The following is a 27189-nucleotide window of genomic DNA, read 5'->3' as shown; positions in this document are numbered from 1 at the left end:
CTATCCAAATCAATCACAGAGGTTCTGTGTCTACGCTGGAAATTGCTTAGGTATGTCTTAATCAAGCTAATGGGAGTTTTAAAGATCCTCCTCCTATTTAAAAGCCTGGAATGCCGCAGGCTATTTACTGGCGAGTATAACACCGCCTATACTCCTCTGCTGCTGGTGGTGGGAAGTTGATTGGCTCATCAATGCAGGGGGGGATTAAAGAAAGGATGTGAAAGAAAAGCACAGTGCTTGGGCTTTGCCTCCATTAGCAACCACGGCTCAGTCAAGATGTTGAGGGGATTAGATGTGCAAACAATCCGGATTATTGTTCCGGTAATATTTGTTTTCTTTTTACCCTTATTACATAAAGCTTAATAAAGTCTTTAGTTTTTTTTAACTCATTAAGACCTGGAACGCATCTGTGTCACTTTAGATTTCTTTGGCTATTAAAAAATGGCAGATATACAAGCTCATAGCGCGGCACCGAGTGCCGCGATATGAGCTTGTAGATCTGCTATTTTTGAAAAATCTGAAATTAGTTTTTAATTTTAATTTTTTTTTTACATTAGGATTTAGAAAACATTTTTAAGAATCGCCTCAGGCCTTAATGGGTTAAATTCATCCCCTGGAGCAGGTAGCAGTTTATTAGATCTGAAAGCTTCTTAAAGGGAAACAAGAGGCCACAGTGACCCAGTGAAAACCCATTTTCAGCCTTTTGCCCAGCGAAGTCACTTGATGGACACGTTGCGTGTCGCCAATTCTTAAAAACATTTGTCCCATTTGTCTTGCTTGTCTTGTCTCCTAGGTCCAGAGGGACTCGGCTTCAGCATAACGTCCCGTGACGTCCCCATCGGGGGCTCGGCTCCCATCTACGTCAAGAACATCCTGCCCCGGGGAGCCGCCATTCAAGATGGCCGCCTGAAGGCAGGAGACCGGTTGTTGGAGGTGAGAGTATAGGAAGGCCAGTGTTGCCAGATTCTGTGAGAGAAACAAGCAACCAGGTCTAGGAAAACCAGCCCAAAAGAAGCGACTATGGGCCACATGAATACTTTAACATGTACATCAGCTATTTGAAAATAGCAGATCTACAAGCTCACAACGCATCGCATCGCGGCACGTTGTGAGCTTGTAGATCTGCTATTTTCAAATAAAATCTTGCGGGGAAATTATAATAAGCAAATCTGGCAACCCTGAGGAAGGCCCTTATAATCGCACATTTTTCTAATACTTAAAGTCAAGGTCTTAAATGTCTTAAGTAAAAAAAAAAAAAAAATCTTAAATGCACATTTTTGAATCTTAAAAAGTTGCCATTCAAATTGCTGATTCAGCAATCTTTGAGTGGTTCGGGGGTTGCAAATGGACCCTTATAGGTCTGTAACTCTGAGAATGTACAAATGGAACCCCATTTAGTTCCATTCGTACACTCTCAGAGTTATGGGGGTCCTTGAAATTAAATAGTTTGAGAACCATTTGATCTACACTATAATATTGTCTGCTCAGAAGTCATTGAACTCGCAACTCCTTCAGACAAAAATACAGACGTGCCCTTGATCAAGGCACCCCCCAACCGACTCAGTAGCCAACAGTAAAGGGGTGGTTGTACTGGGTTGAATGAATGTGTGTCACTAGATGAGGTTGAAGTAGGTTGGTGTTAAAAAACTGAATCCCCACATGCATGAAGGTTAAAGAAAATTAAACTGCCTGCAGTTAATAACTTAAGATTGGTTGTTGGAGTCTTGTTAATCCCACTGGGCCTCCCTGCTTGCATTCAAGATTTTAACACACAACGGTGAATACACGAGCTATTTGCACAGGCCTGCAAATGTCATGATCTGAATTCACAACCAGGCTCAGGATCAGGTTAATATACCCAATACGTTTGAACATACGAGGAAACCGACTAAAGCCGTGGTCAGACTAGCACTAAACCGACATGGACATTTGTTGAAACCCATGCGAACGATGAATTAATTCAGTCGTATCCACAAAGCAAATGTTTTGAGGACACTGGTAACTGCAGTCCATTCTGTGGGAAAATGTTTAACCTCCTTGCATTTACATGCTGTATATCTTTCAGTTAATTACAGTGTTTTTAACAAAGCCATTAACAATGTCATGTCATATAGTGCTCTTGCATTATATTGTCATACAGTGATCTTGCACTATATTGTTACACAGCAATCTTGCACTATATTTCATGTGGTGAACTGAGCAGTATATTGTAATACAGTGAACTTGCAGTATATTGTTATAGTGAACTTGCAGGATATTGTAATACAGTGAACTTGCATTATATTGTAATACAGTGAACTTGCAGTATATTGTAATACAGTGAACTTGCAGTATTTTGTTGTTATTTCAGCAGTCCTGCACATAATCATACTTGGCTATAAAACATATTCTGAATGCATGTCTGGTGCCAGTTGGGTCCTATTGAAACGCTGTTCCTCCTGCTCAGGTGAATGGGGTTGACCTGAATGGGCGGAGCCAAGAGGAGGTGGTGTCCCTGCTCAGGGCCACGCCCATGGGCGGGACTGTGGGCCTTGTGGTGCTGCGCCAGGAAGAGACCTTCCTGTCCCGAGAAGTGGTACGTACCCCACGAACTCTGTGTGTGTGTGTGTGTATACTTGTATTACTATACTTGTGCAGGCCAAATGTCCCCACAAGTATAGTAAACAATTGTTGTTTTATAATTAAAAAATATGTTTAGAGATGGTTTTACAAATAGAAAAGGATTTAAGTTGGAGACATTTAGAGGTTAGGTTTAGGGGTTAGTGTTGAAGTTTTGCCTGGTTTATAGATGGTTGCGTACCGGTGTTGTGCACCGAAAAATTGCTTCTCTACGAGCGTGTACATCTGCTATTTCCTTTAATACAAACGTGTGTGTGTGTGTGTGTGAGAAAGGGAGAGAATGTGTGTACATGCGATAGTCCATGTGTACATGCAAACCTACCATCCATTAGCCTCCATGCATCCACTGCATCATTCTGTCAACACTTTGTGCTTCAAACATTACACAATCCCATGCATGGCTAGCTGCAGATATTACTCGTGTGCCATGTGGGCTTTCTCTGTGTATTTCTGTGTACGAGCGGGTGCTTTTGCATGAACAAAATGTATACAGTATATATGTATTTCTGTTGCTGCGTGTGTGACCTCCTGTGTACGTGTGTGCATGAGTGTGAAGATACATGCATTAATATCTGTATATAACAGCATTTTTTTATTGGTGCACACACACACACACACCTGTCTGTGCTTCGCTCGGAACTCTGGCATAGTAGATGTGTGTCGTGCCTACAGTAGGTGCAGGTCGATTGTTGCTCCCTCTGCGTGTACGTGCGTGGTTTTCTGAATGTTACTGTGTGTGTGTGTGTGTGTGTGTGTACATGAGTTAGGGCCTATACTGTCATGACTGCAGTTAATCCCCACTGTGAGTGCTGTGTTGTCTGACATTTTCCCCACTAACACAATATGCCACCAGAGCATGCAGATTGATTGACCTGCTCTGTCGCGCACTCTCTCTTGCTCTCGCTCTCTCTCTCTCTCGCTCTCTCTCTCTCTCTCTCTCTCTGTTTCTCAATTGTTCTCCTCTCTCGTTTCATTCTCTCGTACACGTCCTATGTATCCTGTTGTAGGCAATCTGCATATATCTATTACTGTCCCCCATCTCTTTTTATCTCTCCATTACCTTTTGTGCTTCTCTCTCTCTCTCTCTCTCTCTCTCTCTCTCTCTCTCTCTCTCTCTCTCTCTCTCTCTCTCTCTCTCTCTCTCTCTCTCTCTCTCTCTCTCTCTCTCTCTCTCTCTCTCTCTGTGTGTGTGTGTTCCCTTCTTTATTTCTGTCTTCTCCCTGTCGCTGCCTCGCTCCGAGCTGATTTGTTAGATTGATGGATGTGAGGATGCAGGTAGCAGACATTGAGAGAAAATCATACTCTGCCGGAATATCAATCAGCCCAGTGTGCACACACACTCACAGATATTGCGCACGCACGGACACACACTAAACCACGTGTCCTGCCTGCTTGCCTTTTATCTGTTAGCCTGGTCATGTTCCTCTCGCAGCTTGAAATTTAAATAATTGTTGTAAACATTTTGCTAATTCAATTGCCGCGCTTATTACAACTCCTGACTCTCCTCAAGGTCTGGCTTTTACACACGGTGGCTCCAGATGTTGTTGCATTTCATTACATGTGATAGAGAATGAGGTTTGATGTACGTGTTCTACAGTAGCACATATGTAGTTTCCCTAAAGTCTTGACGAGGAAAGGCTGGCGCATGCAAAGCGGCTGACTGAAGGAGATGAAACGTCCAGCCGTGAACACTGAAGTGTTTATGTTGGGAGTCAACATAGGTTTTCGAATGGACCCTTATACAGGTCTGTAACTCTGAGAGTGTACAAATAGACCTCTAAGGGTCCATTTGGTTCTCTCAGAGTTGGAGTTGGTGGTCCTTGAAATGAAAACGTTTTAGAACCACCAGTATTGTAATTGTATAGCAGACGTGAAGTCCACATTATCGGCTCTTGACGGTGTGATGAACCGGTTCCGAAAACGGCTCCGAAACCGGATGGAACCGGTTCCGGGTTCCTCCTGTTTCCCGGATTCCAAACCTGTCAGAGACATCCTCCGCTATAGCTCGTTTTAACACCAGTCTTATTGAGCAGTAGCATGAATTACGGCACTGGACATGCGTTAATCCCCCCCCCCCCCAGTGTTGCCAGATTCTGTGAGAGAAACAAGCAACCAGGTCTAAGGAAAACCAGCCCGAAAGAAGCGACTATGGGCCACATGTGCACTTTAACATAATACATCAGCTATCTGAAAATAGCAGATGTACAAGCTCGCGACGCGTTGTGAGCTTGTAGATCGGCTATTTTCAAAGAAAATCTTGCGGGGAAATTATGATAAGCAGACCTTGCAACCCTGCCCCCCCCCCCCCTTCTGCAATAAAAATAAAGTGTCCCACACCCCCCCTAACGGTCACTGGGGAGACCATTAGTCGAACCCGCAGCCATTCACTGGCGAGCCCAGTCCATCAAACCGTTGATTGGTGACAATTATCACGGCCGAGCTAAACAGGCAAGGCCATTGGCTGGCCTCTTGTCTCTCTCTCACCGCAGGGCGAAATCAGACATGGAGGGGAAGACTGATCAATACTCATCTTTAGATTAGAGCGACGCTTTGATTGGCGCTGACACTGCCTAGCCGGTAGTTAGGCTGTAGAATGTATTTGTTATACCGCCGTTAAGATAGGAGAGAGGTTTAGATGGGACTCAGGGGAGTGTGCTACTGTCCGTCTTCTTCTTTATTTCGGCTTATCGATCGATTGAATACTTTATTAGACAGAGATGCTAACGGCACGAGTACAGTCATACACTTGGTCTAAAAGGATCATTCCCATCAGTTTCTATCTGGTTCTGTTCTCTGCGTCTTCCTTTGTGACTCCAGCCACCTGCATGCAGTGGTGGAAAGTAACTCAGTATATTTACTTAAGTACTGTACTTAAAATGTTGAGGTATTTGTACTTTACTTGTATTTCCAATTTCCATTACTTCTACTCCACTACATCGCAGAGGCAAATATTGTACTTTTACTCCACTACAATTATGATATTATGAAACACACATTAACCACTTTATCCCTATTTTATACATAGGCTATTTGAAAATAGCAGATCTACAAGCTCACAACGCGTCGCACCGTGACGCGTTGTGAGCTTGTAGATCTGCTATTTACAGTAGAGAAGAAGGGTCTGGTGGGATTTAATCCTAGATCAGACAGTGGCACATTATTACCTCCATCGACTGGGGATCTTAACCACAACATGTTCTCCAGATAATAACACTTTGATGTGGTCATAGCAGCAGCTAAAGTAGATTATTCATCGGAATAATGATCATCTTCTTCACATTATGTTTTTTCAACCTGTGCGCCCATTACTCAACAACCTTCAATCGATCCATTGATCCCATTACTCAACCACACTCTAATACCACATGCGTTGTAATGTAGAGTCGTACTGTCGCCAAGGGTGCAGCGTTTTTGACGGATTCCTTTTTGTTTTCTTGTCTCTTCTAGAATGCTGAGCCCCAGACGCAGTCCTCCAGAGATTTGGTAAGAACATACATTGATTATGATTCGTAACAGTCTGCTATCCAACTAGCTGAAGAGGTGAATGTAACACACATTGTAAAACGCTCTATAGGCACAATAGAAGTGCAGACCATTTTTTGGTTTGCGTGCTAGGGGCTGCCTTGCTAGCTCTCCATGCTGCAGAAGCCAGAAGCCCTCTCTAGCCTGCACTCCCTTCCCCTGGCATCTGTCTCGATGTATAATGTAGTACCTACAGTACACTGATGTATGCTGAAATAATGTCAATTTAATCATTGAGCGTGAATGCGGCTCCTGCAAGTCAGTCAGGCAGTGTGTGATGTACCAGTGAAAGAAATACTATATGTTTACAGTATGTAGAGACATTTGTGTAATTATTGTTAATAGCTGCTGTTACATTTACAAACTGTTAGGTTTCTCTTTTGTTTATTATGACATTTCTGTTCCATTGAAAAGAGAACAAATTGTGAGAAAGTAAAGATGACTGCTGTGTGCGTGCGCGCGTGCGTGTGTGCGCGAGGGTCATGTGTGTTGATCCCAGGATAATGAACTCCCCACCACTATACTTTCCATAGTCACATTTTGTCTGTGTTGAAGCCATAGTGGCCGTCTAGTTCTATTAGGCCAAAGGTGTCCAGACATTTTTACTGCTGCTTATTTATGACACCATCAGCGACACAGGGCCACTTGTAATATAATAGTACCTTCTAATACACACTCTGTAATATACTGTACAGTACATTCTAATGCACACTCCGTGTGTGTGTGTGTGTGTGTGTGTGTGTGTGTGTGTGTGTGTGTGTGTGTGTGTGTGTGTGTGTGTGTGTGTGTGTGTGTGTGTGTGTGTGTGTGTGTGTGTGTGTGTGTGTGTGTGTGTGTGTGTGTGTGTGTGGATCACAAATGAACATCATTAATCTGAGTGTCATGCAGTCATGTGAGAGATATTAGCGGGTACGCTAAAGCATTACCTGCAGTAATGGCATCTTAGTGTGTTCTCAGCAGCCGTGGACAGTAAGTACATTTACTTGAGTACTGTACTTAAGTAAAACAAAATATATATATCTGTACTTTACACGAGTATTGGTATTTTTTTTTATACTTTTGATCACTTTCACGAATAAAGACAAATATTGTACTGTTGACTGACTCCACTATTCTAGGGAAAAAGTACATTTAAGCCCCATTTCAAAGGACCCCCTCGAAAACGAGATGCTGCATCTCAAGGGGCTTATCCTCTAGTGACATTTCAAATAAATAGATACATAAATATAGTAAAAATAAAAGCTCTGTGGTGCGTTTATTTTTAATCTTAATCATTTTTTTTAAATGTATGTTGTAATTTGTATTTTTGAAAGCGTTGTACTTTTGAATACTATATTACTACTATAGTATATATATTTTTTTTAAACACGTAGGCCTACTGCAGTTCTGTCAGATAACTCACGATAGATTGAACAAATATTACAGATCAAATACAATGAGAATACAAGAGTGGATGTAATATTTTATTTTGGCGTTCAGGCTCTGCTACATTTTTCTCCCTGCTCAGCACAATTAAGACAACCATCATTAACCTTTAAGAGCAGGGAGATGGATATATAATAACAACCCCCCCATGCGGAACAGAACCAATAGCAGAGCCCACTGGTGGTGGTGGGAGCAAACACCGCATGACAACACCCATGATACACAAAGCGGATGGAACACAGATGTAAGTGCAACTTAAATAACCCGCCCGATTGGACAGCTGACTGCCACGTCAGTGTATGACGTACTGTATGGGTCTGCATGACGCTGTAAACAGCTACATAGAATGAGCATGCATGTAACCGCTCGAGTTAAGTTCAACTTAAAAATCTGACGGAGCCACTTTCACATGTAGCGGAGTAATATTTGACCAGGAGTATCTATACTTCTTTTGCCTCAAAGAACTGGAGTTGAGTACTTTGTCCATCACTGAAGTGCAGTAATGGTGTCTCAGTGAGAGTATCAGAGATCTGTCCTCTCTCACAGCCACCACATAGTCACTCACTGCCTCCTAAACGCATGTTGGAAGGCACATCCCTCTTTACTACAGATATTAAAAGATCATTTCCATCTGCACAACGGCCCATTTACATGCATAACTCTCCTCATGATTCCAAACGACCGAGGGCTGTGTTTAACCCTTTAAGACCGGGAACGCATCTGTGTCACTTTTAGATGTCTTTGGGCTATTCAAAAATAGCAGATCTACAAGCTCGTAGCCCGGCACTCGGTGCTGCGCTATGAGCTTGTATATCTGCTATTTTTGAATAGCCAAATAAATCAAAAAATGACACGAATGCGTTCCCGGTCTTAATGGGTTAAAACAAAGGCATCTTTGCGTGAGCGCCCATGTGTCTGTGTGTGTGTGTGTGTGTGTGTGTGTGTGTGTGTGTGTGTGTGCGTGTGTGTGTGTGTGTGTGTGTGTGTGTGTGTTTTAAAACTTCTGTCGCATCTGGCCAACTATGGGTAATTGCTTCCGTTATCCGTTATCCGCGGCGCGTTAGAAGCGTAATTGGCCAGTTAATTTGATTGGCGGCCGTACCTGGCAGCTGTGCGGCCACGCCGCCCTGTCCCTGCTTCAGGAGAACGACCTGAGATTTACCACGCCGACCACAGCTGGCATATCTCACCGGCATTACTGTATATACATTCAAACAATATACACTGACAGTACACATACAGACAGTACAAACCCCCCCCCCCCCACACACACACACACACACTGACAATACACACTAAACATACCCCTCCTGAGAAGTAAGAGATGCCAACAGACAGTTGGCTAATTGCTGTTGGGTTAACGGCTTTGTTTGTAAGAATGGGACATTTAGCTGGCGCTGGAATCCAGTGTGTCGTGCAATGCAAGGAAACTGAATAATGTTAACGTTCCTACTTTAGCAGCATGAAGGTAAGTCACAGTGCCAAGTAAGATACACATGACTAAATACCACCAAAGCATGACGCCAGCAATTATCAAGGAAAGGAAAAAAGTATGCCTTTCATATCCATATTTCATCTTTTCTTTTTTATACATTCATGTCCAGGCCTATTTCATACTTTGTCGTTTGGCAGTATTACAGTTAGTAGTTAGTACATTAAGTAGTGAAAATAGTAAAAGATTTCTTGAAAATTCTTGCCTATAATGAATGACATGCCGGAAGTACAGTAGGGACACCAGGTTGAAAGTGGTTAAGTCTGTGGATTTTATAAATAGTTAACCAATGAAAAGTATGAACAAGATCTTGTAACTAAACACAACTACAGTACATTGTATCCATATTTTTTTCAATTTCCTGAAAAGTGATGGTTTTGGACATAAATGGTTTCTGCCTGACGGCATCATTTTGAAATAGTTTGTACAGCATATAACATTAATGGCAATAAAGCATTAGAATTTCAAGTTAGTTGACATGAGAGCAAGGGAGAGAGAAAATGTGGGAAGTTCATCAAAGTTCATCACACTTTTGAAATCCACACAGAACTGAATTACTGGTCCAGTGCTCACCTTGTTTTTCCCAGTAAGACCAAACGCCAAACCAGGGCCGCAGGAAGGGTAGTGCGAGCGGTGCGGCCGCACAGGGCCCCGCACTTGGGGGAGGCCTGTGCCCTAAACGTTTGGCAATTATGGCACTCAATTGTACTACCTATGAGTATGTAAAAGAACAAAAATGAATAAACAATAATTATTTCTATATTATGTTGTCCCAGTGCCAGAGTTTTTTTCAAAGTAAAACAAAAGTGCTTAGGAAGCGAGGTAAAGCCTTTTTCAGTTCCAAGTTAAACAAGGAGTGGATGGAGCTGCAAATCTTCAGATAATGATATATTGGGTTCTAAACATGTTTTAAAAAAAAAAAAAAAAAAAAAAAAATTATTTTTTACAATTTTTTCAAAAACACGTCAAACACGTCATTGGCACGTTGCGCCATAGCGGTAAAAACACGTGAAACACGTTAATGGCACTCAATGAGTTAAGAGTTATAAAAAGAAATAACCGCAAATAACCACCAAAAACTCGAAAATATCCGCCCAAAAACGCACGTGCGAGGATGGGGCGCACACGACTTCGCACAGGGCCCCGCATTTCTCCCAGACGGCTTTGCGCCAAACGCCACGTTTTGGTGAATTGCGTCGGGCCTAGTTGTGTTGCTGAGAATAAGATGAGTCATAAGTTTTGATACCCCCCACCCGTCTTTTTTTGTTGTTTCCAGACAGGAAACCCACCTTGCTGACGCATTCTTTTTCTCACACAGTAAAACTTAATTTAACTCTCTCTCTCTCTCGCTCAGCTTCTAATCTTTTAGAGAGGCCGAGAGAGAGATACATACTCTTTGGTGTGTATCTCTTTCCTTCGCCCCCCCCCCCCCCCCCCCCTCCCTCTCTCTCTCTCTAATCTTTTAGAGTAGGCAGAGGAGATGGACACTATTTGTTGAGTATCCGTCTCTCCATCCTCACCTCTCAGCCTTGATTGTGTTTTCCAACTCAGTTCCCCACTCACTCTCTTTCTTTGCCTCTCTCTCTCTCTCCCGCTTATTTTTTCGCTGCCTATCTTTCCGTTGGCATCGCTCTCTCTCTTAATCTCTCTCTCTCTCTCTCTCTCTCTCCCTCTCTCCCTCTCTCTCTCTCTCTCTCTCTCTCTCTCTATCCCTCTCCCCCTATGATCCCTCCTTCCTCCCTGGAGTCCCCCTCCCCTCTTCAAATGAATGAGTGTTTTTCTCCGCTCCTTTCCCGGCATATCAGCCCTCCATAATGGCTTCAATACTTTTCAGATCCTATCTATATACGCCTCATTCTAAACGAACTCCTCAGCAGCCGACAACAACAACAACAGCAGCAGCAGCAACATACAGAGTAGTATACAGTGGTTGAGGCTACTTTTCATGTAGATGGAGGGAGAGGGAGGCACCATGGATGGGATGGAGGGAGAGGGAGAATGGGGGTCTTTGCAGAATCACTTTGATTGCAAGTGCAGTCAATGTACATACAATGACCCTTTCTTTTTTCTTTTAATTTTTTATCCCACGATTTTGTAACCCTTTTTTCACCCGGTGTCAATTTTCTAAGTGATCCTGGGCGCTACACTCCCCCCACAGCTTAGGGAGCCCAGGGCCGAGCTCATGCCTCCTTCAATGCATGAGAGCCAACTGACCTTCTTTTCACCTGACAAGGGGGAGTTTTCCCGGTAGGACGTAGCGCGTGGAAGGAACACGTTATTCCAACCAGTTCCTTTCCCCTCCATCAGGCGCCCCGGCTGTCATGGGGGAGGCGGTATAGCGACCAGGATTACATGTTTTTGTGAGGGTGTTAACTACCCTAGGAGACACGGGGAGAACATGCCATGGTAACTTTCTTATGAGAAGTGCAATAAAAGAAAGTAATTAAATTATATAATACACTAGTGCAGCACAAAATATCTGGAGTATTTGGATGACAATCTATTACAGGTACGTCGGTCATCTAGGATGCACCGACTTGGGAGAGTTCAGGGTTCTCCATACAGTATATGGGCAAAAAGGACGCGCGCGCACACACACACACACACACACACACACACTCACACTCTCAGGGATTCCAGGATTTACTTGATAGGGACAAGCAGAAGATGTTATTAACTTAATGGACAATGCATCACTCGACACGTTGTGAGCTTGTAGATCTGTTATTTTCACTATTTTACTGCCTAATAAATAATAGCATGCCCAAAACAGGGATGTCAGGTTGAAAAGTGGTTAAAATGTCGATGTTGGAATGGGAGTGGATTGAAGGATAGATTTCTGGGCCTTTAACACATCCACTGCCAAGGGCTAATCTCATAATGTACTCACCAGTGCCAAGGTGTTTTTGTTGTTTTTTTGTTTTTTTCATGTCGCCATAGATCTTGTTAAAATCCTTAAGATTGAGCGCTACACGGTCTGTTTACATCCGCGCGATCTCCCTGTATCTCCCAGTGAAAACCACGTGTCAAACGGGGCATCCATGTTTGAGTTAGAGCGGATTACGTTAAACAGTGAAATGCGAGGAGAAAAAACTACAGGAAGAGAATTGAGTTTCAGTTTCGTCTGTAGAATGGGAGCGGGCGTGCTCGTCAAAACCGGATCCCAAATAATTCTATTTCCTGTCATCAAACCGGAAACGGAAGTGGATCAAAAAAAATCCGAAAGTGCACCCGGACCGCGCATGCGCGAAAAGACCGCAGCCCGTAGGGCTACGGTCTCGGCGCTTAACAGTTGGATTTAACGGCCCGTAGGACTACGGTCTTGGCAGTTAATGTGTTAATGGAGAACAGCAGTGCAGCTTTTTTGTCTTCATTACAGCTGATGGTTTCGTTCGCATCATTTTCTTGTTCTTCGTGCTTCATGTCACTTTGGTAACTTTTCTCATGAGAAAGTGCAATGAAAGAAACTCATGAGGGAGAAAAATCGCTCCGAGTTGAAATTGGCAAATCAACATTTCTTTTTTTCTGCTAGACAGTGCAGTGGAGAGACAGGAGAGAGAGGGGATTAAATGTGACAATGGTAATGAAGCACATTTGCACACACAACGCCGTCGCAACTCGGTCTGTCGCAACTGGGCCCCTGGTGTTACACCACGACTCAGCACTTTTGGGGTTCAGCGACAGACACAATGTTAAAAGTCATCTCAGGGCAGCTGTAGCTACTTGTAGGCAGAGAGGCCGTTTGGTAATCAGAAAGGTTGCCGGTTTGACCCCCATGCCACCCAGTGTAGGTGCTGAAGTGTCCCTGAGCAAGACACTTAACTGCTCCCGGGCGCCCTATTAACTCATTCACTGCAAGACTTATTTCAAGCTTGTGGTTCCTCTGCCAGGATTTTGCGATTATCCTACCTTTTCAAGTAGTCACAGAATATTTATCTCCAGTATGATTGATCCCCTGATGGTTGCTAATCACTGAGGGTTGTCAGGTGTGGTTTCACAAATGTCAACGAGGTCATTGTGACCTCGTTGACATTTGTTGTTTGATGTTTGAAAATAGCATCTTTCACTCAAAAATACATGGTAAAACACAGGAAAAATTTGATTTTTTTTTAACATTGAAGTTAATGGAGCAGCAAATCTTTGGATCGTGTTATCTCCTGGTTACTTTGTGAAAAACGGGGGGGGGGGGGGGATTAATAGATACAACAATACATGGTAAAAATTCACCTTTGTGCAGTAACTGATTCCCCAAAACAACTAAAGGAGACTAAACTATTAGTATTAGTATTATTATTAGTAATAGTAGTAGTAGTATAGTAGTAGTAGTACTATTATCACATCGTGCATATATCACCTTTCATACAAGTTCAGATGAAAACCTGTAGTGGCAGAGATGTCTCCTTGTCTACATACTGTATCTGTTTGTTTACACTGGATTTATGTAGCAGGTGTGATGCCTGTCGGCCTGCTGCTAAGGTATGACTCAGCAGGAGATGGAGCGGCCTTTAGGTTCTGTGACGACCGCAGTGTCACATGACCCAAAAATGACCCACTTTGTACAATCTGGGTGATAAGACAGCCCAAACAAAGAGGGGTTTCAGAGTTTTTTTGTAATTGGCCAATCACAAGTGGCAGCAAAGTCAGACTAGGAAGACAATATTCACATTGTGTTCCCAAGTGGGAAAATGACATTTTCAAGGCTTTCGGCCAGCGTCGAAAGATACGAAGAGGTAACACTGTGAGACGAAAACGTAATTTGGAGCTGCTGGCACTGGCTTTAGGGGGAGAAACGTTGTGTAGTCTGCAAGTTCCGGAAACGACCTTGATGGAAAATTCCGACGGCTCCCATTTCTCTCAATGACTTGGTTGGTTTCCAGTGGGGGAGTAAATAATGCAACAGGCTGGAAGGAAGAGAACTCCACACGCTTCAACTTCCCTCCATTACTTGATCTCCGGTTAGTCGCCCCTTCAGAACGCAAAGTCGGCAGGGTGCACTTTATCAAACAATTATGAGCATGCTGTGTGTGAGCTGCATAATGTCTCTAAACTGCTCGCTTTGACTGCTTTATTTAGTATCCAATCAGAAGCCTGTTTGTGGGCAGCAGAGACCCCCATGGGATGATTGAGCTGATTGCTGCATAACATTATTGGCTTGTGTGAGGGAATAGGGGTAAATGCAGTAAAAGGCGAAATGGTGACCGTTTGGGTGGTCAATTGAGCGATGCATCGTCTGGCCAATGACCTGTGGAAACAAGCACATTGCTTTTCTCTCCCCCTCCCTCTCTCGCACTCTTCATCTCTTCTTCCTATCTTTCTTTTTAATTGTTTCTCACTTTCTAACCCGTGCACGCTTTCTCTCTCTCCCTCTCTCGCTCTCTCTCTCTCTCTCTCTCTCTCTGTCTCCCTCTCCCTTAAGCACTCACACAAGGGCACATTTTGAGCTCGTTGAATCCGCTTCCCTCCACCTGCGCTGCACAATAGAGTGTTGATCAAAGGCATCCGTCTTTACATCCCCCCGCCTGATAGTTCCATAATGGACCCATAACATGAACATTCTGTTCCATTGTTTACGCCATTAGTCACACAGCTTCATGGAAAATTACCGCGACGCTATATTGAAAAGCCATCAGCGTGCAACAGCACTAACGCTGCAGCGATGCGTTGACAAGATACTATCTATCACACGCACTGTTTCCCTTTCCTCTCACGTTCCCGAGCTCTGATGAAATGCTATTCTGTTATTAATGGAGCACGATGATGTAGCTTTTGTTGGGTAGCATGACGGAGCGCGTTAGCGTAGCGTAGCCTGACATTGCCACTGCCTGACACACTGTGCCTTTATTGTATTAGCGAAGTGTAACCTAACATTGTTAATGTCTGACCCGGCAGGGCCACGGCATTAGCATATAGTGCAACACAACATTCTCAGGACATCATACGCAGCATTGCAATCGCATTAGCATAGCGTAACACTCCCCATTATCTGTGTAACTTTGCATAACAATGCCAAAACACCCACGCGTCGTTATCGTTGCGTAATATAAGCGCCCCGGCGTGATTAGAATGGAAATAAGAGCAAAAACATTAGTCATGTTGCAAAATAGCAGCGCATCATTAGCATAGCAATGATAGCCTAGCCAGGGTGATTAATTGCTGCACCTTTGTGCCAGCAGGCGCGCTGCTATTTCTGTAGCGGTCGGGCGGCCTGTGGAGAAGCCAGGCATTGGGAGGCCGCTGACACATACGAGTCAATCAGCGGGGGCCGCTGTAGCGGGGAACAGGCTCTTTGGCTTAATTAAAGTGATGTTTCAAGCTGCCACCTGTTCCAAATACACACACACACACACTGTGTGTGTGTGTGTGTGCACTCGCCCACACACACACATACAGATGCAACAATGGCACACACGTGCACACGGACAGGCTACAGGCGCACATGTGCAGACTCTGCAATCACATGGATACACGCATACATTACTGGCATGTCTGTACGTATCGATGCCTCACACAATTATTACACTCGACCCTGCACACAGACGCTCATTCACTGCACTCGCACAAGTCAAACAGACACTCTCACACAGGTGTGTTTATACTGTATAATATAATATATATACACACACACACACACACACACTCACACACACACACACACACACACACACACACACACATAATACCGAACACACACAATGCATGTACCCTCTCCCAAAGTCTGTCTTGGACTACAGTATCTAAGTGATTGGGAGCATCAGTTGTTGTAATTGGCCAGTTGTAAAAAGAGGTTATGAATGCATTTTGAAGGCTCCTGGTTTAGGAGACGGAGAACACACAAACCTGAACTGGGAGGATGGAGAAACGGGGAGAGAGAGAGAGTGGGAGGGAGTAGTACTTAACCTGTGGAAGATATGCACAGGTTTTCTCTGCTGAATGTTCATGTAAAGCTGCGTGTGTGTGTGTGTGTGCACAGTGCATGTAGCCTATGTCATGTGTGTCTCGGGGTTCAATGTGTGTTTGTGCACACGATTGTAGACAACGTACACGTATCGCTGTCGGGTGGAAAACTCGTATGTCCAAATACATTTCATTGGCTCAATATTTGTAAAACCCACAGACGGATATAACCACTTTCAAAATATTTTTAAAAAATAGCAAAAATAGCCGATCTACAAGCGCACAATGCATGATGCGTTGTGAGCTTGTAAATCGGCACACACACACACCTCACCTCACACACACCTCACCATGGTCCATGCGGTGGCAGTCTCTGTGCCCTGAGCTCTTGTCTGTCCCACAGGTGTTTGATATTCATGGTTTATCCACATGGAGCCTCAGCCCAGCTGCTTTAGAGAGAGAGAGAGAGAGAGAGGGGGGGGGGGGGGGTCGAGGATGGAGAGAGGGGGGATGAAAAGAGAAGGGAGGTGGAGGGGAAGAGAGGTAGAGGTGGATATCGAGGGAAGGAGGGAGTGAATGAGCATAGTAAGCTGATGGATAGAGCGAGAGAGAGAGAGAGAGAGAGAGAGAGCTACAGTAGGCTGCCAACAATGCTCTCCACGCCTGAGTTCTCTTCAGCAATTACACCCCTCACTGCCTCCTCTCCACACCTCTCTCTCTCTCTCTCCCATGTCTTCTCTCTCTTTCTCTCTCCATCTCTCCATGTCTCTCCTCCACACCTCCCTCTCTCTAGCCTATTTATGGCCTGTCGCGCGGCGGTGCCGCGCTCCGGGATACGGCCGAGAATAGCCGGCGTACAAGCTCACGGCGTGTACGCGCCGTGAGCTTGTACGCCGGCTATTCTCGCCATGTGTCGCCTGATGAAGTATGAAACAGGCTTCTCTCTCTCTCTCTCTCTCTCTCCTCTCCATCACTTCTACCCAGTGGTGGACAAAGTACTCAACTACAGTACTTGAGTATATTGTTGCTGTCGGGCATAAACCTTTTTTTCCCGTAAATTAACGCCCTATAAACATGATCATATTACAGCGTCACACAAAAGTATCAAAAGTAGCAGATATACAAGTTCGACACGTGGCTCGAAGCACGCTTTGAGCTTGTAGATCTGCTACTTTTGCTATTTTTGAATTTGAATCCTGAAAAGTAACAATTTTGGACATGCAGTATGATAAATGCTAATAGATTTTTTACAATCGGCTGAATTGGTTTAATCTGGTAACTTTTGATGCTTTTGTGTGACACTGTAGTATGATCAAGTAGGGCGTTAATTTATGAAAAAACACAGAAAGTTAGAATATGGAGAGTTTCTGCCCGACAGCAACGTTATATATTTGGTTAATTGCCCATCCAGTGTTGCCAGATTCTGTGAGAGAAACAAGCAACCAGGTCTAGGAAAACCAGCCCAAAAGACGCGACTATGGGTCACATGAGCACTTGAAGCGTTGTGAGCTTGTAGATCGGCTATTTTGAAATAAAATATTGTGGGGAAATTATAATAAGCAGATCTGGCAACCCTGTGCCCATCCCTAATTCTCTCCATGTCTCTCTCACCATGACTCCATCTCTTCACCTCTCTCTCCATGTCTCTCTCTCTCCAATGTCTCCCTCCCTTCATATCTCTCTATATTTATGTGTTTAATTTCAGAAGCCATTAGATTGATGCATATTATTATTATTGTGATTTAATTGTGTTGTTGTTGTTCTTTGTGATGATTGCATCCTAAAAGGACTGAATTTGCTGTCTAATAATGGGGTTACCTTCGTGTCCAATCTTTAGCTATTAATAAGTTACTATACTGTACACAGTAAAATCCTCAGCGTTAATTTAACTTGTGTTAGTGCATAAATGGAACCAAGTGGACCCTTACAGACCCTTCAGTCTGTCACAGTGTTCAGATCAGTCACAATGAAAATGTTATTACTGTATATTAAGGTATATTTTATATTACTTTTTCATAATATGGAAATGTACAGAAGCTTCGTGTGTGTGTGTGTGTGTGTGTGTGTGTGTGTGTGTGTGTGTGTTTTAAATTCTCCTCACAGCTAAAGGTTATGAAATACAAAGAGCTGTGTATGAGAGAGAGATTATGAGTGAGAGAAAGACATGCATTAAAAAGAAGAAAGGGAGTGAGGGTCAGGAATGGAGCAGAAAATGTGTGAGAGACTCCTTTTGTGTTCCACATGGATTCATCCATTTTCTGTCTGTCTGTCATACCCTCACTTCTCTCTCTCTCTTCCCTCACCCTCTCCTTTTCTCTCGATCTCTTTCTCTCTCTTTGTCTCTCTTGCTTTCTCCGCCTCTCTCTCCTCCTTCCCTCTCTCTCTCTCTGTCAGCTTGTCTCTCTTGTCTGTCTGTCTGTCTGCATGTCTCTCTCTCTCTCTCTCTCTCTCTCTCTCTCTCTCTCTCTCTCTCTCTCTCTCTCTCTCTCTCTCTCTCTCTCTCTCCCAGTAAACAAAGGGAGTTAATAACATGCTGACACGGAGCCGAATGATGATTGAATTCATTAGGCGTGCACAATAATTGCCGGGCGTGAGGAGCGGCACACGTGCAAGCGCACGCCGCCGTCTATTCAGAGGACAGCTGTCAAATAACAAGCGGGAGAGAATGGCTTTTCATTGTTGTGTTGAATTAGAGAGAGAGAGAGAGGGAGGGAGAGAGAGAGAGAGAGTGATTGAGAAACACCTGTTGTGGGAGAGTGAGTGGGTAAGAGAGAATGATAAAGCGAGAAGAGAATCAAAGAGAAAATTGAGGAGGGTTGGATTTAAAAGGAGAAGAGAGGAGCACCTGTTGTGTTGCGAGCTCATGAGACAACACTGTTCATGTGAAGTGGAGTTCATGGATCTTCAGGGTTGGTTGTCACCACCTGGTGAGGTTTGGGCATTTGGGGAAACTGTACCATTTGGAGTGTGTGTGCGTGTCTGTCTGTGTAAGATTGTGACATGCGACAGGTTTTGTATTGAAATCTGTCTCTTGGCATCCTGCTAAAACTGATACGTCCCTGGTAGCTATAAAAATACATAAAGAACAGATATTTCCATTCCTTGCTGTGTTTCTGGCGTCCTCAGCGATGCACACGGCAAGTCTGAAGTTGGTCGGTCGCGCCATTCTCGAGATATGCGGGGAAACGCAGATACTCACAGAAGTTTCGCATTTATAGATCGATTTTGCTACCGTGTTCGATTTTATAATTCTATTTGTTTCAGTTGGCCCTACCCCAATATTTCCCAAATTGGCCTCATGGTAGCACTATAACAAGCCTATTCACATTTTGCACCCCACGACTGACACAGCTCTGGGTAGACAACCAGGCCTGTACTTTTCTATTGATTTACATAAATAATACATTTATTGAAACCTTTATTTCAGCGAAATCCATTGAGACCAAGGTCTATTTTTCAGTGGTGCCCTGTATACAGAAAGGAACATTCACAGCACTATGACTTTAATGCAAAGTCAGCAAAACGTCAACAATACGTCAAGTCAAATCACGATGACTTGACTATCTGCCAATGTTGAGTCGTCTAGACTCTGGTTCTGTACCATTTAGGGAGAAACGTCACAAATACATCGAAGTGATAGGAAATTAGAGTCTGCCCATATAGCTCTCGCTCTTCTCCCTCCCCTTCTGTGTTTAACCATGTCTCAATGAATCTATTCAGTGTTTTCTCTCTCTCTCTCTCTCTCCCTCTCTCTCTCCCGTGCTGTGTCAGAAGCTGGAGGAGGATGAGTTGGTGTTGACGCCGGACGGAACCAGGGAGTTCCTGACGTTTGAGATCCCGCTGAGCGACTCGGGCTCGGCGGGCCTGGGGGTCAGCGTCAAGGGCAACCGATCCAAAGAAAACCACGCCGACCTGGGCATCTTCGTCAAGTCCATCATCAACGGAGGAGCCGCCTGCAAGGTAAAGAAAAAACACTGCACTGCAAGCAACTGGTATTTAAACAAAAATGACTTTATTTCTATATTCAAGGGACATAACCGTAACACTGTAAAATCCTCAGTGTTCATTTTTCCACTTGTCTGTGTGTACAAATGTAACCAAATGGACCTGTTACATTCGTACACATACATACACACACACACACACACACACACACACACACACACACACACACACACACACACACACACACACACACACACACACACACACACAGTTACAACTGGATTTAACTTTGTATAAAGTCATACTTTTTCTTAGTTTAGGTTTTCTCTTTTTTACAGTTTCCCCATAGTAATCGTATAATGACCAGATGTGTTTTTATGACATATTAACCTGAACTATTCTAACTGCAACCTACAGGGTCTCATGCAGGCAAGGCTCATCATCATGGCAATTAAAAGTGATTTAAGAAATATATATATATATATTTTAAGGCATCTGTGCTTCATTACGTTAATGCACTGGAGAGCGACAGGAGCAATAGGACAAAGGTCAGGGGTCTCATGTGGGAGATAGCTGGCAATGGAAGGTGGTGGTCTCTCTTTTTTTTAACAGCTTATTGCAAGATAAAGACTCACCCAGACGAGGTCACACAACTCTGGGTTGGTTTCACTAATTAGCACACTGTCAACCTGCAGAGGAGGGAGCTAATTATACAAATTGCCTGGTTGGTGTTGTGTTTGCCTGGAATGACAAACCTGCATGCAAGAGATACATGATTGAAACGCCACTGACGCGTGATACACACAGTCCATCACGTCGCTGTCAGGCAAGCTTAACGCCAGAGTCCCACCACGACCGAAAATCCTGGTTCCACGCGTTGTCTAATTAATAGTGAGGACCCATGCGTTGTGGCAGGAGATGGAGACGGCGAGAAGCGATGCGAAAAAGTTGAGGAAAGTTCAACTTTTTTGCTTATGTTTTAAGCTAGCTGTGGTCTGAACTAGGCGCGTACTACAAACAAAGGTGACGTGGATGTTTCAGACATCTTGTACATTACCAATTTACAGTAGCAGAAGAATGCTTAGAGGAAAACTATCTCCGCTGTTGTGAATTCAGCGTTACAGGACAAAGCTAGCTTTGGTCCGGTACATCAGGGCACGGCCTTTTCGTTGTTAAAAGTTGATGATAGAAACCATGGCGATGGGGCGCCGATGACCTAGTGGTTAAGGCACATACCACATAAAGGCTCTAATGCAGACTGACAGTGAGTTCGATTCCCGATCCTGTGTCACTCTCTCCCTGTTTATAGGGAGAGAGTATATTTAAAAAATGGTATATTAAAAGTATATTAGAAAATAGAAACCATGGCAATGTTACAACACAAAACTAATATTTCCAGCTATGTCTTGGTTGAATGTTCATTCCCCCCCTTTTTGTGGATGAAATGGAGAACAAGACTCAGAGGATTCTCTGAGTTGGAGCAGCAGTGCAGCTTAAGACGTCAACATGGCTGCATCTGTCACCATGACAGTCCTCTGGTTTGACATCATAACCACCCATTAGTACTCTTCTTCTTCTTAAATGTTCCATCAGAAGTAATGTGACACATGTAAGCAAAACCACCAAGTCAGTCTCCTTGCATGCGTATAGTTATGGTACTTAGAAATTAAAAGACAATGGCATGATTGTGAGTGCAAAGCATTCAAAAATGTTCCCACAGATTTTGGGCGAATCGTTACTGTCGTTACTGGCAGAAACCTTGTATCTCCATATTTCAACTATTTGTTTTTTCGTAATTAATGCCCCACTTCATCAAACAAGTGTGTTGCTCAAAAGTAGTGAAAAGCTTGTAGATAGGTTATTTTCACTTTTTTTAATTAATTATTAAAAAAGGGAACGATTTTGGACATACAAGGACAACAAAGAAATAGTACATTGTGGCTTTGGGGTGTTTCTATCATAGACTGTAAAAAAAGAATGGACGAAGCTACGCCATTGGTTTCTACAGACCGTAAATGAAGCCGATTGTTCAGCAATTTCAAATCATATCGCGTCATATCCTGCAGAATGCAACCAGACCAGTATTGGTTGGGTAGCTTGTCAATCAAGAGCGGGGGGCGGGGAATGAATGCTATTGGTTGTGTAGCTTGTCAATCAAATCATCCCGCCCCTCCTAGAGCATAGCCTACTTTATCGTCAATTTTAAAATAAATGGGACCATAGTTTACCAAAACGCATATCATGATGATTAAAAGGAGACTTTAAACTAGCGACTGGAAGCATATAGTATTTATGACAATGTTTATTAAGGTAAGAAAATCAAGTCTAAAGTTCGTCAAAAACCCATCGGCTTGCATTGAGATACATTCTTTCTGACACCAGCAGGGGTAAAACAGCTAAACTACAGGCCATTCATATGAACTGTCACTCTCTTCCTTATTCGATTCAATTTCAAAGCAGGAAGCTGGGCCCTTGGTTTCTATACAGTGTTTGTGGCTTTGGGTTGTTTCTATACAGTGTCTGTGGGTTTTGGGGTGTTTCTATACAGTGTTATGGCTGTCTGAATATGCAGACTCATAAACCCTGAGGCCTTTTTCTATGATCAAAATAAACACATCTCCAAACATTCCGCTAGCCACCTCCACAACAACCTGCCACGCCTTCTGTTCTCACTGAGTTTCTGCCTGGTTGCGTTTCAACGCGGTCCAGTCTGTTGATGACGGTGTGATAATGAAGCTAAAAGCAACACTTCCTTGTTTAGATTGGACCACGGCTGGCTGCTTTTTAAATGAGCGAGCGTTTCCATTCATGATACTAGTGTTAGATTGATTTGTTTTGTTTTTAGTTTTTCTTCCCCAAATTGAAGCTCATAGTTTTATTGTGCATTTAGAGAAGACTGGCTTGTTGGTACAATTTGGAAGTTTGAAAATGGGAACATGAGATGCTGCATTTAGAAATGAGATAAACAGGTTTACATGGTATGAGCTTGTAGATCTGCTATTTTAGAAAAATCATGAACATGTGTGCAAATCTTTGAGTATATATATATTTTTTTAAAGCGAACATTTGTAACTCAAATATTTGCTTCTGAGGAACCCGGAACAAAATATTTTACAAATGTTCGCTTTAAAAAAGATATATTCAAAGATTTGCACAAATGTTCACTTTTTTCAAAAATAGCAGATATACAAGCTCATAGCGCGGCACTCGGTGCCGCGCTATGAGCTTGTAGATCTGCTATTTTTGAATAGGCCCAAAAAAATCTAAAATGACAGAGTTGCGTTCCCGGATTGAATGGGGTAAACATTCATTGGGTTGATTTGTGGTCGAGTCCATGAATGTGTTTGCTGGCCTCGGGGTCAAAGCTTTGCTTTTCTGTGCCGTCTCTTGTCTGCTGCTTTCTCTCTCAATTAAACAAACGCACCTGGGGGTGCAAACCCTACTCACAGCAACATCTCTTGCTCTACGACTCTCCATTGTGATCTTGACCTATAAGATCTTTTCGAGAAAACAAAAAGTTCATCTCTTCGGGGTCAGCCAATACTTATCATTCCCACCCGAGTTTCATGAACCTCTACCCGTCTGTTCTCAAGTGGTCCTGCTAGCAAATAAACAACACAGACAAATATATAGGATATAACAGTATTTAATACATGGTTCCAAAGTGTTCACACACAGTAGCTTTTGGAACCAAGGAGTTCCCGAGCCATATAGGTCAAGGTTCCCAAACTTTTCAGGCTGCGACCCAAGCTCACAACGTCACGTTGTGAGCTTGTCGATCTGCTATTTTCAGCGAAAGCTATCCCCACAATGACATAAAACAGAAAAGACACTAGTAGTGAGCCCTGAGGGACACCATTTGGGTTTTAACCCATTTTGGGCCGGAACCCCTATTTGTAACTATACCTTTAAGGACCTCTTTTGGGGTTCCTGTTGCTATGTACAGTACAGTATATAGCAACATACATTTGTTGTAATTTTTAAATAAATATTTGATGTTTTTCAGAAAACTTGTCTAAATGGGTTAAGTGGTTAAGCTAATCATCTGGGGACCTCCCAAATTTGAGGACCCCCAGTTTTGGGAACCGCTGCCATAGGTGACGCTAGTATGTCGCAGGGACTTCAATCCAGCACTTGATGCTGAGTGCCAAGCAGGGAGAGGCGTTAGGTCCCGTTTATATAGCCTTTGGTATGAACTCTTTGGGCTGGGAATAGAACCCCAAAAATCCCAGTCTCAGGGCAGACAGTCTAACCACAAGGCTACTGAGCTGGTCCATGTGTTCACACAGTAGGGTACTGAAAATCCTAAAAAGTACGTTAACCCTAAGAAAAAAGACAAAGTAAAGAGAAAGTAGACTCTCATACATAATCCTCCAAAAATAATATGCATATAGATAATAAACATAATACAAAAGAAAAACCTGCCTTGTTGACTTAGTTTTTGTTCTTGAAATACCTTTAAAAAGTAACAAATCAACAGACCTGAGGCCGATTATACAAATGCCTTCTAGATCAGTAGTTTTTCTTTTTTGTACCGAGGACCCCCAAAATGATATGTATTTGGACGCGGACCCCCCATCTGAAAATGTTTTGTGCCGGGGACCCCCAGAAGAGAAGATTTGTGTTTCAAAATGATTCAACATTTTTCAAACACTTACAAGATTTTTAAAAAATGTTCAAAATAGCAGATGTACAAGCTCGTGGCACAAAGTCACCCGCTGTGAGCTTGTACATCTGCTATTTGTGAGAACCGCTGTTCTAAACCAACGTTCTAAATCCTAAGAGTTTTCTGAAAACTGTTGCTTTATATACAGTAGCTAAAATCTAAAATGACACGGATGCTCTCCCGGTTTTAATGGGTTAAAAACACATTTTAACATGGTCACCAGAGCAACACCACCTGTGTGTGTGTGTGTGTGTGTGTCCGTGTGTTCACGTCCTCATACGCCACTTCCCGTGTGTTCCTCCCGTACAGGACGGCCGGCTTCGGGTGAACGACCAGCTGATCGCGGTCAACGGCGAGTCGCTATTGGGCAAGACCAACCAGGACGCCATGGAAACGCTGCGCCTGTCCATGTCCACCGAGGGCAACAAGCGAGGCATGATCCAGCTCATCGTGGCCAGACGGGTGACCAAACGAAATGAGGTAAGGAGTAAGGACCCTAGAGAGAGAGTCAAAACAAGAGGATTCTGGGAGATGTAGTTCAGTGATTCTTAAACTTTTTTATGTCAAGGACCCCCAAAATGATATGTATTTGGCTGCGAGCGGACCCCCCCATCTCAGAAAAATGTTGTGCCCCTCTCTGTGCCGCGCTATGATCTTGTCTATCTGCTATTTTTGAATAGCCAAAGTATAAAGTATGGTTAAAGTTGTGATGCTATATTAACAAATTTTGCTAGGGACCCCCTGGTACCCCCTCAAGGACCCCTGGGGGTCCCCGGACCCCACTTTGAGAACCAATGGTGTAGTTTTACATCACTGTTTCCCCAAACGATGGGTCGGGCTCACAACACGGCGTTGTGAGCTTGTATATCTGTTTTTTTTTTTGTTTTGGTTTTGGTGTCGAGCAAAAACATTCTTTTTGGGTCTTGAGCTAAAAAGTTTGGGAAGCACTGGTTTTACATGTTTTTGCCAGAATGGCTACAACATGCTATAAAAACATTCTCAAAAGGCTGTGTACTGTATAACTACAGTATGTAAACAGACACTACAGGCCCATAATCCCTGTACCCTGCCTTGGACCCTCGTTTTGGAGTGGAGCTACAGGTGTGCAGAAATATTTGTATGACCTCTGGTGCGTGTGCTTTTCTTGATCTGCAGGTTTTCTATGTGTGAGGGAGATGAGAGGTCCTTATGGGGAAAATGTACCACTCCTCCGATCAAACCCCTTATTGTATTCATTGATATTACAAGAAATGTGATTTTTTTTTTCCATCATCAAAAGTGTTTTTTCCATGTTTTGAAGATTTTTTTAAAGATTAAAGTGATATTCTTAATATTTTGTTTTCGGCATGTTGTTTGTCCTCTGGTGAAAAAAAACAATGACCTTACGTAACACAGTGACATCACAGAGACGCTGGTTGTCTTGGGTTTAGACAGTGTGGCCTGTTCTGTGTTTTGAATACACATCAGAAAGATATTCACACCGCAATCCCAGAATAAGCTGATAGCAGATGTGCCTTTTTGAAAAGCAGTCCGCTTCTGTATTAAAGGCATAGAATAAAAGCCAAGACGGGTCACGGTAGTTTACAACACCCCCACCCCTCCCACCCCCCAGCCTCCCTGTTCCCCTAAAGGCTGCTGGGAAGAAAAAAAATCACCATGACTGCGAACTGAGCCAGACAACTTATTTTTCCCCCCATTTCACTGTCATGTGTTCTCTGTACGCCTTGGCCTGTCGCCTGCTGGAGAGATTAGCCAGCGTGTAACATGTTATATAGAGTGTGCGTGTGTGTGTGTGTGTGAGTGTGTGAGTGTGTGTGTGAGCACGCAGGTGTGTGTGCACATGCAGGCTCACATTTTTGTCTGGTTTACAGTCTGCGCAGATGTGTGTGTCTGTTGTGTGCACGTGCATGCCTCTGTATGTGTGTGTGTGTGTGTGTGTGTGTGTGTGTGTGTGTGTGCGCGTGCGTGCGTGCCTCCGGCACAGCCTGGATCCTTGCTCTCCTCGCCAACCTGGCGTGTTGATTTCCCCTTGGCCTTGCCTGGTAATTGAAAGCAGAGGCTGAAGCTAGATACCTGGACGAGTGTGTTGTTGTGTTGTGTCCAGCGTTGCCAGATTCTGTGAGAGAAACAAGCGACCAGGTCTAGGAAAACCAGCCCAAAAGAAGCGACTATGGGCCACATGAGTACTTGAACATAATACATCAGCTATTTGAAAATTGCAGATCTACAAGCACACAACACGTCGCGATCCGTCGCGTTGTGAGCTTGTAGATCGGCTATTTTCAAATGAATATATATTATAATAAGCAGATCTGGCAACCCTGGTTGTGTCCTGGCTGCGTTGCCTCTGTCCTGTGTCCATGCGTGTGTGTGTGTGTGTGTGTGTGTGTCTGTATGCATACTACACAGCATGTGTACATTCTTTCGTGCATGTATGACTGTGGCCGCTGGCATGCGAGTGTTGTTGTACAGACTTCACTTCAGAGAAAAGCGTCGTAAAAGAATAGGTATTATCCCCTCGGGAACGTGGTCAATGTATCCATCGCATGCACAGCCCGAGGCATGGCCTCGGGGCTCTTCCTGTGTGTCTAGGTATTAGAATAAAGAACTCCTTGGAGAAGGCACT

General features: G+C 43.6%; 1 protein-coding gene and 1 long non-coding RNA gene across 5 annotated transcripts in view; one reads left to right on the top strand and one right to left on the bottom strand.

Annotated features, from left to right (window-relative positions):
• The window catches only part of LOC308093845 (partitioning defective 3 homolog), a 318000-nt gene that overhangs the window by 162522 nt on the left and 128289 nt on the right, over positions 1–27189 (top strand). For 3 of the 4 annotated variants that reach the window (XM_080440219.1, XM_080440217.1, XM_080440220.1), the window contains exons 10-14: positions 794–933; positions 2447–2575; positions 6067–6102; positions 19724–19912; positions 24873–25043. In XM_080440219.1, coding sequence (XP_080296345.1) covers positions 794–933; positions 2447–2575; positions 6067–6102; positions 19724–19912; positions 24873–25043 — 665 coding nt within the window. The remainder of the gene's footprint in view (positions 1–793; positions 934–2446; positions 2576–6066; positions 6103–19723; positions 19913–24872; positions 25044–27189) is intronic. The other variant, XM_080440218.1, reaches the window with a different exon arrangement.
• The window catches only part of LOC308093851, a 352863-nt gene that overhangs the window by 323401 nt on the left and 2273 nt on the right, over positions 1–27189 (bottom strand). The window lies entirely within an intron of this gene.

The sequence above is a fragment of the Gymnoscopelus braueri genome, assembly GCF_963280865.1.
Source record: "Gymnoscopelus braueri genome assembly, chromosome: 10".
NCBI lineage: Eukaryota > Metazoa > Chordata > Actinopteri > Myctophiformes > Myctophidae > Gymnoscopelus > Gymnoscopelus braueri.
Note: the sequence above shows the minus strand (reverse complement) of the source record. Positions and strands in the feature narration are given on the sequence as shown.